A 16156-nucleotide genomic window follows, 5' to 3' on the forward strand; every position below is an offset into this window, starting at 1 on the left:
TAGATAGATAGATAGATAGATAGATAGATAGATAGATAGATGATAGATAGATAGATAGATAGATAGATAGATAGATAGATAGATAGATAGACAGACAGATAGATAATATATATTTCTATCAATTCTGTTCCTTAGGAAACCCTGGTTAATACACTTCCTGCTGTGACCCAAATCTGGGTCCTCCACAAAGCAATAAGCGCTCATAATTTCAGAGGCATCTCTTCAGCCCCTATAATATACTTCAATCAAACAAGAGTAACCCACTACCTCAGTTTGCCCAGGACTGAGGGGTACCCAGAAACATAAGACTTCCATCCCTAAAACCTGTAAAGTCTTGATTCTATCCTTTGATGGTGATTTTGAAAATTCCAGACCACTGGTAATTGAAAAACTCATCAATAGTGTATAAACTATTGATACCCCCTTTTTGGAACTACACTTTGGAAAGGCTCACCTAGTCTTCATCCCGTCCACCGTTTCTGATCACTATAGCCAGCCCAGGCAAATTTAACATTAGCCCAGAGCAGAAATGGGTTCTTCTACTGCTTACCACTTGGGCCCTTTGAAAACAGCCTTTTCCAGAAATTTGGATTCCTGTCAGGAAACTGGGTTGTGACCACTAGCTGTACTTCTGTCTCCAGGGTATACCTTCTCTTTAATTTTTTTAGGCAAGTTCTTAAAATGCTTTTCTTAGTGTATATTAATTACACATGATAACAGGTTTCATTATGACAAGTTCACACATATATGTAATGTATTTTGGTTACATTCACTGCCTTGCCCTCCTTTCTTCCCAACTAGCTGCACTTCTGCTTTCACAGTGGTTCACTTTTTTAGTGACCCAATGAGCTTCATTGGGATTGCTTGAAGAGAAGTGGTCAGGCAGCAAGAAAATAGAGATCTATATAAACTGAACAGTCTGAGGGTCTGAAGGCCAGTTAGCCATTAACTAGGTAAAATCAAGTTTTTCACTCTTATCTGTCTCATAGAATCCTAACAGTTCTGGTGTGGAAAGTCAACTGGATCAGTATTTTTTTTCCTTTGATTGCATATGTTGCTCACTCTGTGGTGATGTCCTCAAAGGACAGATTCGGATCTGGGAGCCTTGAGGTGGAGTCTGAATAGTCCAGGAGATAGCATTGCTGACACATGGACCACAAATGAGGCAGTGAGAATTTTGTAGGATAATATTCTCTGTATTTCTTTCATCAGCTCTATAAATTATGAAAAGATGAGCTTGTGTTCAAAATATATTCATTATATTTTATACTCATGTGTTAGCACGTCATTTTTATTTAAAAATAATCATGAGCTCCAGAATAGCACTATTTTAAGGACCACTGATCCTGATAACATACCTAGTGCGCGAATGTTCGGTGCATACTTGTGTTACTTGGGCATACGAAAATCACCTGGGACTGGGAACTTATCCAATCTTGCATATCCAACTGAACTGTCAAAAACGTCCTTCATTCTGTAGTTTGTGTCTATGTTGTCCCCAGAGGCTTAACTCTGAAGCTTGCACACATTCACCCTTCTTCCCATCATCTCAAACTCCTATCACTAAAAAGAATTTGATGTCCTTAATATACAAAGAACTTTTACAAAACAATAACAAGAGTAAGCTCTGCCCATTCCTAAGTTTAGTTTAAATTGAAAAAGAAATATAGTTTACACATTATTGATGACAGCACAACAGGGGCAAAAGGCCAAAGATATATATATCCTACAATAAACAAATACCTTTAAATCAAAATCAACCTTTTTAAAGAAAATCAACCTTGCTCAGAAAAAGGTAAATTAAAACTTCAGTGAGGCAGTTTTATTGTTAAAATGGTAAACACTTTTTAAAAAGTCAAATGAATGTATTGGTGATACTGATAGAAAATATGCCTTCATATATCACTGGTTGGTGCAGTATATCATGGCAGACACTTACCGAAATCATTAAAAAAATGTGGAGGAGGTAAGATGTGCTTGTCACTAAGTCTGACAACTTGAGCTGAGTTCTATGGGGATCTTCTATGTAGTGGAAGAGGAAAGCCAAGGCTGAAAAGCTATTCTCTGACTTCTGATCTACACAAACACACACACACAGACATACACACACAAATAAATAAATAAATAAAGTAATGCCATCTTTTAATTAGCTTCTGAAGAATGTTGGAAAAATTCTAATGGCATAATGTTGCATAGTTTAAAAAAAGATAGCATGATAACAGAAAAAAAAATAACAGAAATGACTACTCCTGGGTGGCACTGAACATAACAGGTGATCCTAATGTGTTTTTTTTTTATTTCCAAGTCATTGTATTTATTTTTCATTTTATATGCTAGTCAGAATTTTAAACATGACAAGCCTTTGGAATTTCGATTGAGCTTCCAAGATGAATGTCATAAGAGCCTAAAAGAGACTTGGCTTTAAATTGCAGGCTTCACTTTTCATTTGTAATTTTGAAAGACATTTTATCTTTTTTGTACATGTATAAATGTTTTACATGTGGTATCTGGACCGTGTACATGTCTGGTGCTAAATGACGCCAGAAGAGGACCCCCTCAGAAGAGTTTCAGATAATTGTGAGTAATGTGGGTGTCAGGAATTGAACCCAGGACTTCTGCAAGTGCAGCCAGTGCTCTTAACTTCCGAGTCATCTCACCAGTCCTAAAGTGCAGGCTTTAAAAGTTTGAATTTAGAGAAAGTTAAGTTCTGGCTTACCTACATTCTGGAAGATAAAACCAACATAGTGATTTCTCATGCTGTGAAGTAATAGTGTTCTATAAAACTACCATGATCCCTTAATTAACAAGTACTGAAACATTGGTTGCTAATGGCAATCTAAGATTGGTCTCCTTCAAGTCTCTGGCAACAATGTTTTATCAGCCTATCTATGTATGTGTGCCTCTATTGCAGTGGTTCTCAGCCTTCCTAACGCTGCACCCCTTTAATACAGTTCCTCATGTTGTGGTGACCCCCAGCCATAAAATTATTTTCCTTGCTGCTTCACAACTGTAATTTTATAACTGTTATAAATCATAATGTAAATAGCTGTGTTTTCCAATGGTCTTAGGTGACCCCTGTGAAAAAGTTAGTCAACTCTCAAGGGGTCACGACCCATGGGTTGAGAAACACTGTTCTATTATATATTTACTTCTGTTTAAAGACCTCCCCCATTAGCAATATATACTGTTCACGGATGTTAACGAACTCTCAACCAGCAGTACCAAGTCATACCTAAAAGAAGGTTACTGACTGCACGTGTTTTCTCCGTGACCAAGGCACACGAGCAGCCTTCTGCGGAGGAATACTAGATAGAAAGCTTCCAACGCTCAGGAACCATTGAATAGGAAGCACACACCCAAAAGCAGGGAAATATAAGAAACATGCCACGAAAGTTGACGCAAGGACATTGGCCTACATTATGAGAGCTGAACAACAAAGAGGGCATCATCTTGTTCCACCTCCGCTGGCAAGAGACGCACTGGGCTGCTCTCACACCCTGACTCAAGGCTCTACAAGTATTGATTTGACAATTAGCAATGGGTTTTCCAAGCAGGTGAACTCGTAAATACAAAATCTACGGATAAGAAGGATAAATGTAATTACAGTGTAATGGAAGGGAAAATTCTTAATCACGAGGAAAGGACGAAGGACCAATATTCCATAGCTAAGCTTCTTCAGCAAGTCCTTTAAAGTTGAATACCATATGAGTGACAAAGCCAGCCCCTTCCAGGATACTTTACATAATGGAAATAGGCACAATCTGGTCAGCAGTCATTTTGTTCAATATAGTCATTGTCTCTAACAAGTCAGTTACTGAGTGCCCCTACACAGCGAATGCAGAGAGGTGTGGGCTAATCTAAGATGACACGACGCACAGTCCTCTGGAGCGTGGTAAGGGGAGGTTGGGGTGATCCTCAATTCTAATGAAAGACAGTCGCTCAAGGCCACCATCAAGGTATACAAGTATGTTAAATAGATAATAAATATAATGTCATTGGGAACAAATGAAGAAGAAAGTCCATCCACTTAAGATTGTTTAGAGCCGGGCGGCGGTGGCGCATGCCTTTAATAATCCCAGCACTCAGGAGGCAGAGGCAGGTGGATCTCTGTGAGTTCAAGGCCAGCCTGGTCTAGAAGAGCTAGTTCCAGGACAGGAACCAAAAAGAGCTACGGAGAAACCCTGTCTCTAAAATAAAAAAAAAAAGATTGTTTAGAAAACATAAAACATAATGGAAACACTAATACATGAAAAGAGCTTAAAGGATTTGCAAGCTGACAAACAGAGCTACGGAGTTAGGAGCAAAGGGTAAGAATAAAATATAGATATAGGGAGGGGAAAGCAAGGTCTCCATCATTGCTGCAAAGGAAGACCATGCGGCCAATGTGCTACCAGAGTGGAAAACCTGAAGGCCAACAGATAAATGAAGGAACACACATCTAAGTAGCCTCTTCTTGTTTCTGGAAGCTTCTTGGTTAAATCTTTCCACAGTTACATACAGTGATCAAATCTTTCCCTGTTTATACTTCCTTAACTAGAGTACGTACAGAAGCAACCAGGGTTCAAGCCTCCTTCTTTAGTCTCCTTCTCTGTGTTCTATGAACACTCTACAACACACAGCACCCCAATATAGGAGAGATCAGCCTCCACCAACCCCGGCATGCTGAAAGCCCTGGGTAAATATTTATTCTCTCACAGATTGGTTCTACAAATACACTAAGCCTTTAATGAGCCCATCTCTTCTTCCCACAAATACAGGTGGTTCTCATGGAGAAAGAGCTAAACTTTGTAAAGTCCCTAAGGTCTCCAAGAATGTACATATGTGTGGAGAACTGGAGCTATTGAAAAACGCCATGATATTACATTACACATCTTTATTTCCCATCTAACGAAAACAAAAAGAAGTAGTGTCCAACAGAATCTCCAAATTTGTGCAATTAAATTTATAAATTTATATGTATGTCGTGGGGGGGAGGTCAAGGACACCACAAGAAAACTCAGAGAATCAATTAACCTGGGCTCATAAGGGCTCCCAGAGACTGAACCAACAAGCAGGGAGCCTGCATGAAACTGACCTAGGCCCTCTGCATATATGTGACAATTGTGTTGCTTGGTCCTCTTGTGGGACTCCTAACAGTGGGAACAGGGGCTGTCTCTGACTCTTTTGTCGGCTTTTGGGACTCTTTTTCCTCATACTGGGTCACCCTGTCCAGCCTTAATAAAAGGGAGGTACTTAGTCTTTCTGCAACTTGCTATCTCATGCTTTGTCGATATCCATGGGAGGCCAGCCCTCTTCTGATTAGAAATGGAGGAGGAGTGGGTAGGGGGTGGAGGCAGAGGGGAGGTGGTGACGGACGAATTGAAGGAGAAGAGAGAGGGGAAAGGAACTTCAATCAAGATGTAAAATAAATAAATAAATTTAATTAATAAAATTTTGTTTTAAAGTTAATATTTAAATCTGACTATATTTCATTTAAAATTGCTATAATAGCAACATAGCAGCCTATGACAAGAAATTTATAAATCAATTTTTGCCTCTATTTATTGCTTCTAATAGAATTTTCTATTGGAAATAAAAGTCAAAACACACACGTTTGCAGTCAAATCTTGATACTTACTGTTTCAAAGCCTCGGTGTGGGTGATCAGGAAACCCTCCCGGCCTTCCTCCTTTAAACTCATCAAACAGTAAGAATGGATCCAGATTTTTCAACTGGAATAGTAAAATTCAACACATTAGACATGGCTTTTAGGTCATCCTACCGGGGTATATTCATAGACATAGCTAACAAAACTCACTGAAGATCGCATAGCCAGTGAGCAACCTTCTAAAATGCAGATCACATTCAGAAGGCAACAATGCATGCACACAAGGACTCATCAAGTACACTGGAATTGACACTGTAAGAGGAGCGAAGAGCAAACATTTCATGATTATCTATGATAGTCAAATAAGTCAGTATCAGCCTGTAACAGGTTCTTAGCGTCATGAGGTAGGAGTCTAGAAAATCAGTATCGGCAATGCCATTATGAGTGCTCTCAAGGAAGACAACTTCACACAGATAAGAACGGGTGGCATCAGGGAATCAGCTACCAGGGAAGTGGCTCTAGCGCTGACTCTTGAAGAGCATGTTGGAGTCAATTAAGTAGAAAGGAGGAAAAGGAGAATGTTCCAGAAAGAAGGGGTCTAAAAGAGATTTGTGTGCTTGACAAAGTCTCTGTCCACCATTCACTGGAATTCCATGTGCACATAAAATTAAATGTTCCTGAATATTCTTGCAGATAAAACAGATTTTCTCCACAATTTTATTTAATAAACCCTTAATTTCTTCTGTCAACAATAAGCTAATCACATGGACCTGAATACATATGCCAGTTCTTGCTCTTTATTAAAATAGTTCAAATAGAAACGTCTGTAGCGATATAAATCAAAGTAAATATTTAAATTTGACTAGATTGTATTTAAAAATACATATTATGTCTTTGTAGTACACACTGGATTATGACAAGAGCTGGGCAAAGAATAGAGGTGATAGAGGTGAAAGTTTTTGGTTCTTGAAACAAATTCTCACTGTGTATCCCACACTGGCCTTAAGCTCTCAATCCTCTTGCCTCCTAAGTGTTGGGACAAAAGGTATGGACCACCATAACTAACTATAGTTCAAATCTTAAAGGAATTTGGATCTTCTCCTGAAGGTAATAGGTTGTAATTGAACGGTGAGACAATTAGGTTACGAAAGATCATTCTATATTCTGAGTAGGAGCAAGGGTGGGAACTAAGATGATAGCAGGAATGATGGAGAATCATTGAGTGACTAGATAGAAATGATGAGGCAAGTGAAAAGACTATTAAATAACTCTCAAATTTCTTGTTAGGATGCCTGGAAAGAAGGCAATCCCATTCAACAAATCAAGGAATTATTACAGAAGCAGCACCCTTAAAATAGTTATGAGTTCATTTGAGGTCATGTTAATTTTGAGGTAGCTACTATAAGTGTTATGCATATAAATATTAATGTTTATGCAAAAGCTACTGAAAATAAATTTCAAGGTCAGTCCACGGGTAGAAACAGCTGTGTTATCATTGATATATATTCAAGGTTGTCTTGTTTATTCTTTTCCATTTGTTTAGAAACTGTTATCAACACCTTTGATTAAAGATGATGGAAGTTTTACTGGAATTGCTTTGAATCTATGTATTAACTAACATTGATTTATCTTATTTATAAATACATTATATATGTATACTTAAATATTTTAATTGTCCTCCAATAGGTAATTATTTTTCATAGAGGTTTTGTATATATTTTAGGTTTTTGGCTAACATACTCGAATGGCATCATAAACTGCACTTAAAATTATATTTTGAACAGTTTGCTGTTGGGAATTATAAATCTGAATAGATACATGCTTTGAACACTGTCAGCATTTATTAATTTTAGTAATTCCCCTGGAACTTCTTTTTTTTAAGATGTTCATTTCACCAGTGTATTTATCAATAAGCTTCCCCAATAGTTCATAAAAACTGTTTTTTCTTGACTTAATTGAAAACCACAAGTTGAATTTTTCTAGGTTTTTGCTGAGTCCAGCTGGCCTCAGTATCTTCTCTTTTTGGAACTCATGTTAAAACAGCACATGCACGGGGACAAACAAGGAGAAGGACGCTTACCCTGGGACTCATGGGTAACACACCTAAAGATTAAGCAGGTTGTTAACTGCAGACTTCTATTTCTCAATAGACGTCCTTCATAGGGTTAAGGAGTTGCCCTTCCATGTCTAGTTTATTAAGTTTATCATGGATTTTGAATTACCTTGTTCTTGTGTATCAACTGAGCTAATTATGTGTCTTTTTCTCCTTTGTCTCCTAGTATGGATGAAGATGAGGATGACTATTACTTCTTGTTGCCAAAGAGATTCATATAGGCAAAGAAACTGCTCTCAAATAAACTATGAAAACACAAAGTTCCCTCTTTTCAGTAAACACTTGTCATTATTAGGCACCCATAGAACAGTTAATATTCACTGTTTCTGAGAAGTGGCACTGGGCTGGAATGACAATCTCAAGATATGGAAGCAGCTTTGGGGACTGGGTAATGAGACCAAGGCTAGAAGGTGTTTGAGAGTCACCCCAGAAAAAGAAAGCTATGTTACGGCCATTGGAGTGTGAAATTTGGTGGGCTCAAAAGGAAGGGAGACGAGTTACAGGCAGCACCCCAGTTTTCTTAAGCACTAGCTGAACAATCCTGCACAAAATGATGGTAGCAACAAGCACACAGATTTCTCAGAAAGAAGTGAAGTACACACTGGAAGTTGGAGGGAAGGTGATCCTGCTTACAAGACAAAGACGTGCCCAACCTGTATGCCTGTCCTTATGTTTCATGGACAGCAGAACTCTCGAGTAATAAAATTAGAAATTCAACTTAGCTAAAGGTACTTCTCACAAAGTCTTGGAGGAACAACATGGTTCCCTTTGAGCACTTGTAGGAAAGTCTATGAAGAGAGAAATAATACAAACCCAGAATTGTTGATCAAAGGAAAAATAAACCTGAAAGGCTGGGAAAATATGCAGCCCACTCATAAAGAATGAGAAGGTTATGTCATCAAGCTTGTGGCCAAATAACTATTTGATAAAAACCCATCTACAGAGAATTCAGGAACTATTACCCAAAACAATAGAAGCAATAGGTACCACCTAGTTCACTCAAGGAGCTATCACAAAATATCATAAAGTAAATACCTGCAAAGTAATTAAAATGTATTTCTTTTGATGCTAAAAGTTCAGAAGTCCAAGGTTAAGGCAGCAGCAACTTCAATGTCTAGTTAAAATATATTTTATGGTTCACAGGCAACACACTCTGTGTCCTTGCATGATGACAGCTAACTCTCTATGATCTTCCTCATAAGGACATTAATCCCAGATATGCAGATTTCATCTTCATGATATAACTGCCTTCCAAAAGACCCTGCCTGCTAATACCATCAGCTTGAAAGATAGGATCACAAACTTTGGTTTGGGGAAGGACACATACATTTAAACCATATCGATATTATTTGTATTTGCCTGCACATTGGCTCCCTATGCCATTTGAACACATCCACAAGAAGAAAGTCAGTATAATATAAGGTGGAGTAGGAGGGCCTTGCTTGCCTCATCGCTACAAAAAGGGCTATAGAATCCAGGTAGCTGATCAAGGCAAGAGTCACAGGGATAAAGTGTTCAACTGGCCAGAAGATGAGAGACATGGATAAGAGACACTCCAATAAACAAGAGTATGCTTGCATTGGACTGTTATACTGGAGTGCTATGTGCAGGTGTGAAAATTAGTCCTTACTAATCTCTAAACATTTGCTAGATTTTGAGCAACATGTTCAATAAGCATGTGCCATCTGTCCACAAGAACAGACTTCTATTAGAACTCTAATTTTCTAAAATGTTCTAATGAGGTCCTCAATTCAATCACATCTTTTCCCCCGTTTCTTTCCCTTGTAATACTTCCAGATCCTTTAGCTGCCAAATTTAAATAGCATCTTCCAAGATTGTTCTTTCAACAGCTTCAGAACTCCAAACAAAAGCTGTGGCCACCAGCCCTCAGGCCTGTAGCAACCCCAAAATAAAGCTCTAACAGCCCAGTAGGATTTGGAAACCCAGAAGCGCTGGAAGTGCCTAAGAGAAGTGGCAGGCCTTTGGAGATAGGATGGAGGTGTTCTTTACAAATAATATTCTCTTGAGTCTAGAATACTCCTAAATACGCAGAGTGTACCCCACAAACTCTGGGTGGTGCTTTTGCTAGATTCTTTAGTCTCTTGTAATTAGGTCCTATGACTAAACCTGGCTCGCATAAAGCAATTCCAGGGTTGAACTTTTAGGGTCGTTCCTTATAAAATGAGAATGGACAGTTAGTGTTTATCCTTTTTCTTTTGTCCTCTTCCTCCTTTCTGTGTCAGAGGACAAGGGGTGGTTATTGTCTCAGCAAATAGCTATTTGATATTATTAAAGAATTCTTTTAATGGTCCAATATAATAAGGGGACTATAATATTTTTGTCATCCTCTCTTCTTGTGCCAATCCCCTCCACATCTTTTTCATTAATTTGTTAGCTGGCATACCAAGTGATGATTTTCACTGTTTTATTTTCATATATCATATTATGTATCTATTCATATCTGCATTCTCCAGGCTGGTCACTTCCTAACCCTGGAATAGTTCACCCCTTCAGCGTTTGTGTCACATAGATCCCATTATCCTCTCTTATTCTTGTGTTTCAGAGAGAGAAATTCAGATAGTTATGAACAAAATGGCATCTGTGCTTCTGTTCAAAATACTTTGAGGGGAGAAATGGAACAGGACCTTCATTATGCGATTTCCTCTAGTTTTCTTTGCTTCAAATTATCCTCTTGAGTAATTAAATAGCCCACAGAGAATGGTTTGCTACTGAACAGTATCTGGTGGAATTGGACAGCATAAAGACAAGCGCTAAAGATGATAGGTTTCTCTTCTCCTGGGAGCACAAAGGAACCACCTCCCAACAACATGCTAGTCAGTCAGTCACTCAAAGTCCTTGACTGTCTAGCCTGGTCCACGGATAACTATAGCGAAAGATGTGAGCCAGCCCATCTTTTCCTAATTGCTAACCATAGAAAGGAGGACTGGAAGTTCCTCTTTAACCTCTATATTTGCAGTGGTAGGAAGGAAAAAAAAAAGGAAGAAAGAAACACTTGTGGGAGCTGCTAAAATGGAGCAGTTTTGCAGCTTTAATATGAAAACAACTTTGGAATCCGAAGTTTCTTTTTCTTTGAGACATAAGCTTTGGTGCATAGAGTTTGAAGAGTAACCTTAATGTAGACAAATGACTTCATTTCTGCTGATAGGGGGTAAGGTAGGGGTACAGGGTCTACCTTTCTGTAGAATGTGAAAATGTGTCAACAATATCAACAGTCAAAGACATTGTCTTGAACAAGAGAATGAAGGTAGGCTTACACAGTAAAAAAAGTGGCAAATTTTTTTAACGATGTTTACAAAGAATCTACAATAACATGGAAAGTTCTTGGGTCACCATGTTAAGTGGAAAACTTCAGTACACAAAACTGTGCCCTCTATATAATTCTCAATAATGCAAAACATAACTGTTTAGAAACACCTTTGCTGTCGTTTGTGATTAGACAAAGTTGATGGCATTCAGAATTATTCCTCTTTCTTCTGTTATGGTTACAGAATACCTGCGACACCGGAGAACTGAGTTTAAATGGTCTTGAAAAATCTAGGTTTTCAACCAAAATTTCTTATATAGAATAAAGCATAAAATTCAAAGATGTAAGATTATGTGGAGAGGAATCATATCTTTGTTTTCACTAACCTCTAATTTTTCTGAATATTTTTGACTATAGTAAAGTAGACGCAAAATAAAATCTAGCATTTTGGAAGATGTAGTAGTCATAGTAGTAGCCTGTGTCTGTGTGAGGGGATGTTCAGGTGCTCTCAGAGGCCAGAAGCAAAAAGGTCACCCTGGAGCTGTGGTGCGGGAGAATTGTCTGTATCCTGTCAATCATGTTTTAAATAAATGCTGATTGGCCAGGCAGGAAGTATAGGTGAGAAAACCAGACAGGAAGTAGAGGTGGAACAAAGAGAACAAGAGTATTCTGGGAAACAGGAAGCTCCCTCCGCAGTCCAGCCCAGACCAAAGAAGTAAGATATAACCTGCCTGGCTAAGAAAAGGTACCGAGTCATGTGGCTAACATAGATAAGAATAATGGGTTACTATACATTAAAGAAGCTAATATGAAGCCTGAGCGAATGGACCAATCAGTTTATAATCTTATGGAGATCTCTGTGTGATTTTCTTTGGGGTTTGCCGGCTGTGGGGAACCGGGCAGGACATAAACCTCAACAAGCAGGCCCCTTCATGTTTCAGAGCTGGAGTTATAGGTAGCTGTAAGTCACCAGATGTGGGCATGAGGAATCAAACTAAGGTCCTCTACAAAAGCGGTACACACTTGGAACCACTAAGCCAGCTCACTAAGCCCAAGATTTAGCATTTTAGCAGCTTTCAGAGCACAGTTCATTAGCATCAGGCACGTTCATGCTGTTGTGCAACTATCACTGAAATCCAGTATCTTCTTCAATTGTGAGAAAGCTCGGTCAATTATAATAAATTACCAGTAACTGTGATTCTGGAACCAACAGAAACTAAAGCTATTTCATGACAGTTTACATCTGTGAGTAGGTATGTGAAATATTGTTCATGTTTGAAATTACAATGTGATTAGATATATCACTCAAAACTTTTATTTAATATAAAAATCCAAGATGATTAGATTATCTCTGAAAAACTCAACCATGTTATAATATAAACATTTTTCTTGGAAAGTCATCTATTCTGTTTTGTGTACTTCAAAACACTGTTTTACAAAAATAAAAAATGATAGGTTTTACTAGACCACTAAAGAGGTTCACAGGATTAAAAAAAAAGTGTTAATACGTTCTTGACAGATGGTCTAATTAAAGGAATAGCTACACTCGGTACATGGCAATGGCTCACTAACAGGTGTCTGTGAGGTCTCAGAACTCTTTCCAGTTTTTCTATTGGTGATGCTATCTCATAGGATATGGCACCACCTCCATCAGGCCCTATGCATTTAGCCATCAAGATAAATGTATTTGTGTATTTGCTTTGATAAATGGTACATTTTGGATTTCAAGATATATATGAGTGAGCTAATGTTCTAATGAAAAGAAAATGGCAGAGGCCCAAAACGGAAGAAGATTGATTGAGCTGATGAGGGAGAAGTGTTTGCTGCCTGCTGCAATGGCTGATCAGCACCGTGCTGGCTGAAATGGCTCAGGCACAGAAGGACAAATACTGCAAACCCTCCCTCGGATGTGGAATCTAAACAAACAGAAATGCAGCCTAGAATGGCCACTTCCCGATGCTGAGGTGAGATGATAGAGAGATGGTCGGAGAGGAAAAGGAAGCTCAAGAATCAATAGCGCTTCTTATCTGTAAAATGGCACCATATGAAATAGTTGAAATTTACAAAGACATGCTTTTTAAAATTATTCTGTGAAGTAGTACGGATACTGATTAGCTAATTTTGACCATTCCTATTCTACACATCCTGCTGAATACAATCCACACAATTTTTCAATTAAATTTTAAAACTGAGAACATCCAAGCCATCAGTCATGCAGAGCAGCACTCGCTGAGGAAAAGCCAAGACTTTCAACCCCTATGAGCAAAGGGAACCTGGCAACCCTGCTATTCAAGAGGCTGAAGCAGGAGGACTGGAGTTCAAGGCCAGTCCAGGCAACTTAGTGAGACTCTTGTCTCAAAATAAAATCCAAAAAAAAAGACTGAGGCTATAGTTCAATGACAGATTGCTTGCCTAGAATGTCCAAGGGTCTCCCTATGTTCAATCCCCAGTACTCCAACAAACAAACAAACAAACAAACAAACAAAACACCTGGTGAACAAAATGACTCCATGAACATTTTCAAAGTTCCTTGGACTTCCCACAGGACAGGGAACCCTGAATGCTCTTCTGACTGAGGGGGGGGACTTAATTGGGGGAGGGGGAAGGAAATGGGAGGCGGTGGCGGGGAAGAGACAGAAATCTTTAATAAATAAATAAATTAAAAAAATGTTTTCTGTATAAGAGTTGCGTGCGGTGGTCACAATATCTCTTCACAGCAGTATAAACCTTAATACAGGCACCCCACAGGGAAGCTCAAGGCCATCTTGCCTCTTTCTTCCCAAATCCCCTTCACTATCCCACCCGTTCCTTCAGAAATGAATGTACAAGGTAGTTGTCCAGCCAATGTACCTCAGGTCTGCCAATGCTTCTGCGGACCCGAGCTCCAACCCCTTCTGGCTGCTCCCGGCTGAGCACTGAGAGCGTAACCTTCTTAGAGGATCCCATTTTGAAGTGTATAAAGAACGTTCTGGTGTTGAGCTGTAGAAGATGGGAGGGCAAGATGAAAGACAACAAAAGACATCACAACAGAGGAAATCTCTACAGGCTATAAACTAAGGATATTGAGATTAGGCTTGCCCCCGAATTCTAACAGTTGTAATTTATTGCGTACTTACTGTGAACAGGGCCTAGATTAGGTGATTTTCTTAAAACACAACGATGGTGAACATGTATTAGTATTTACTAGGCACCTGAACCCCATTCTTAGCAGTTACCTCATGTAATCCTGTAGTCATCTCATACAAAGGTTAGCAATTACAACTCTTGGAAAGAACTTACTAGAAATATCTAAAGAGCATTTTATATGTCTTGCTTCAGTGGTATGTCTTGACTTCCTACACCACGAACATGCCCTTCAGTGGCCACCCCATGAGGTAGGGTGGAAGATGGAAGTGGAGGATTTTTGGTGACAATGGAAGCAAGAAGAAAAAACTAGAGATATGTGATTCTCACCGGAATGATGGTGCTGGCATTGAAAGAGATCTTCAGGAGTGATTGAACTCAATTACCCATCTATTTCTAATGTCCATGGCCATTTAAAACAATCATTCCTTAGTCACTACAAGCACGTATACAATATGTTTTTTTTTTATCATATCCACCCCTTATTCACCCTCCAACTTCTCTCAGACTCCAATCACATCTCATGCCCAGCTCTAAGCTGCTTTTCCAAAGCCTACTGAGTCCGAGTGGTGGTGTCCTTGTTATGCACATGGGTGTTGGGTCATCTACAGAGGCACGGGCATCCTAACGGGGGCCACCTTCTTGAAGAAAACTGACACTCCCTACTCCAGCAGCTTCCAAGTGCCAAAGTTTCTCAGTCAGGGGTGGGACTTCACAAACCTTCCTCCCATCTGTGTTGGAATTTTTTTGACTGGCTTGATCTTATGTAGATCTTGTGCAGGCAATTTCTCAGGCAGGAAATCTTTGAACTTCCTGCTAAAGTCCTCTAAAGCACAGACAAATTATGTATGAGCTGCCCCCAGCAAAAACCCATGGTTCAGGAACAACCTGTATTCCACATTTATTATTCTTCAAGACTGCTTCATTATTTATTGATGAAGTCGAAGCCCTACCAATGAGCCCCATTCCTAACTTCATGTGTTTGCAGACAAGTAATCCTAAATCCTCAGACCTGTTCACCAAGTGAACTCTAGCCAATCCTTCAAAGATTCCTACTGCAACCAAGAGAAGTGTTTTAACAAGATGACAATTCTGGAGCTGGACACCTTAAATTTATATCTCAGCTTTGCTACATTCCAGCCTGCTTTCACTTGTGACTCTCGGTGCCTCCGTTTTTCCATCTATAAAATGGGATTAAGAAGTATCTACCTCAAAGGTTTCAAATGGTGCTATGGGGAAGTAGGCTGCTGTTATTTAGAGAGACTCTCTACACAGGAGTACCCTCCACTTAGGGAAGGCAGATCTTAAAGTGTAACCCCTCTAGCAGACAATCAATATGTACCTATTGGACCAAGAAGTGTGGGGCACAGAAAGGAACTTCTGAATACAGGCCTGTCATCATCCAGATCTATGCAACAAGTAAGTAGTTCTGCCACCACCGACATTTTCTGGGTCCCTCCAGACTCCCACAGTTGGACACTACACACACGAACAAGGATGAGGCCATTAGCTAATTACAATGTTTTGTGTGGGGAAAAAGGCCAAGCTGTGGTCCCTTCACTAAATCTCGGTGCTATTTAAGCATCTCCCTCCCTCAGCTCCCCTAGGAGCCAGTAGTATGCTGGGAAAGGGAACACCGTGAAAACTGGTCCAGGCATTACCTCCCCCACCAACACACACACACACACACACACACACACACACACACACACACACACACACACCCCCCTCGCGGGGGGGGGTGGAGGGGCGGGATGGGGGGGGCGGCGGCGGGGCGGGGCTGGGGGTTCCAGGGCCACTCACTCGGCTGCTGAGCAGGCCCAGGACGGAAGCCACTGTCCTACAGCCTTCGCAGCGTCAGGAACGCAGCACACGGAAGAAGGGCTTGCAGAGCGCCGGCTGTCCGTCAGCGTGACTCAGCACTTCGCTGTGAGGCCTCAGGAAGGCGGAGTCTCTAGGTCTCTGGGGTTTTGGATGGGGTGACACTCCCTTTATTTACCCTGGGTTTGGATCCTCTGACTCCGCCTCTCTGGGTCTGCCTTTTGAGCTTCTATCCAAAGAGTGATGCG

General features: G+C 39.9%; 1 protein-coding gene across 1 annotated transcript in view; it reads right to left on the reverse strand.

Moving 5' to 3' along the window:
* Positions 1 to 16156, reverse strand: part of Pir (pirin) — a 97940-nt gene extending 81784 nt beyond the window's left edge. Inside the window, exons 1-3 of the mRNA XM_005358759.2 lie at positions 15891 to 16156; positions 13815 to 13943; positions 5618 to 5710 (exon numbers count right to left, since the gene is read on the reverse strand). Coding sequence (XP_005358816.1) covers positions 5618 to 5710; positions 13815 to 13910 — 189 coding nt within the window. The 5' untranslated portion in view covers positions 13911 to 13943; positions 15891 to 16156. The remainder of the gene's footprint in view (positions 1 to 5617; positions 5711 to 13814; positions 13944 to 15890) is intronic.

This window comes from Microtus ochrogaster, chromosome X (genome assembly GCF_000317375.1).
Source record: "Microtus ochrogaster isolate Prairie Vole_2 chromosome X, MicOch1.0, whole genome shotgun sequence".
NCBI classification, from domain to species: domain Eukaryota; kingdom Metazoa; phylum Chordata; class Mammalia; order Rodentia; family Cricetidae; genus Microtus; species Microtus ochrogaster.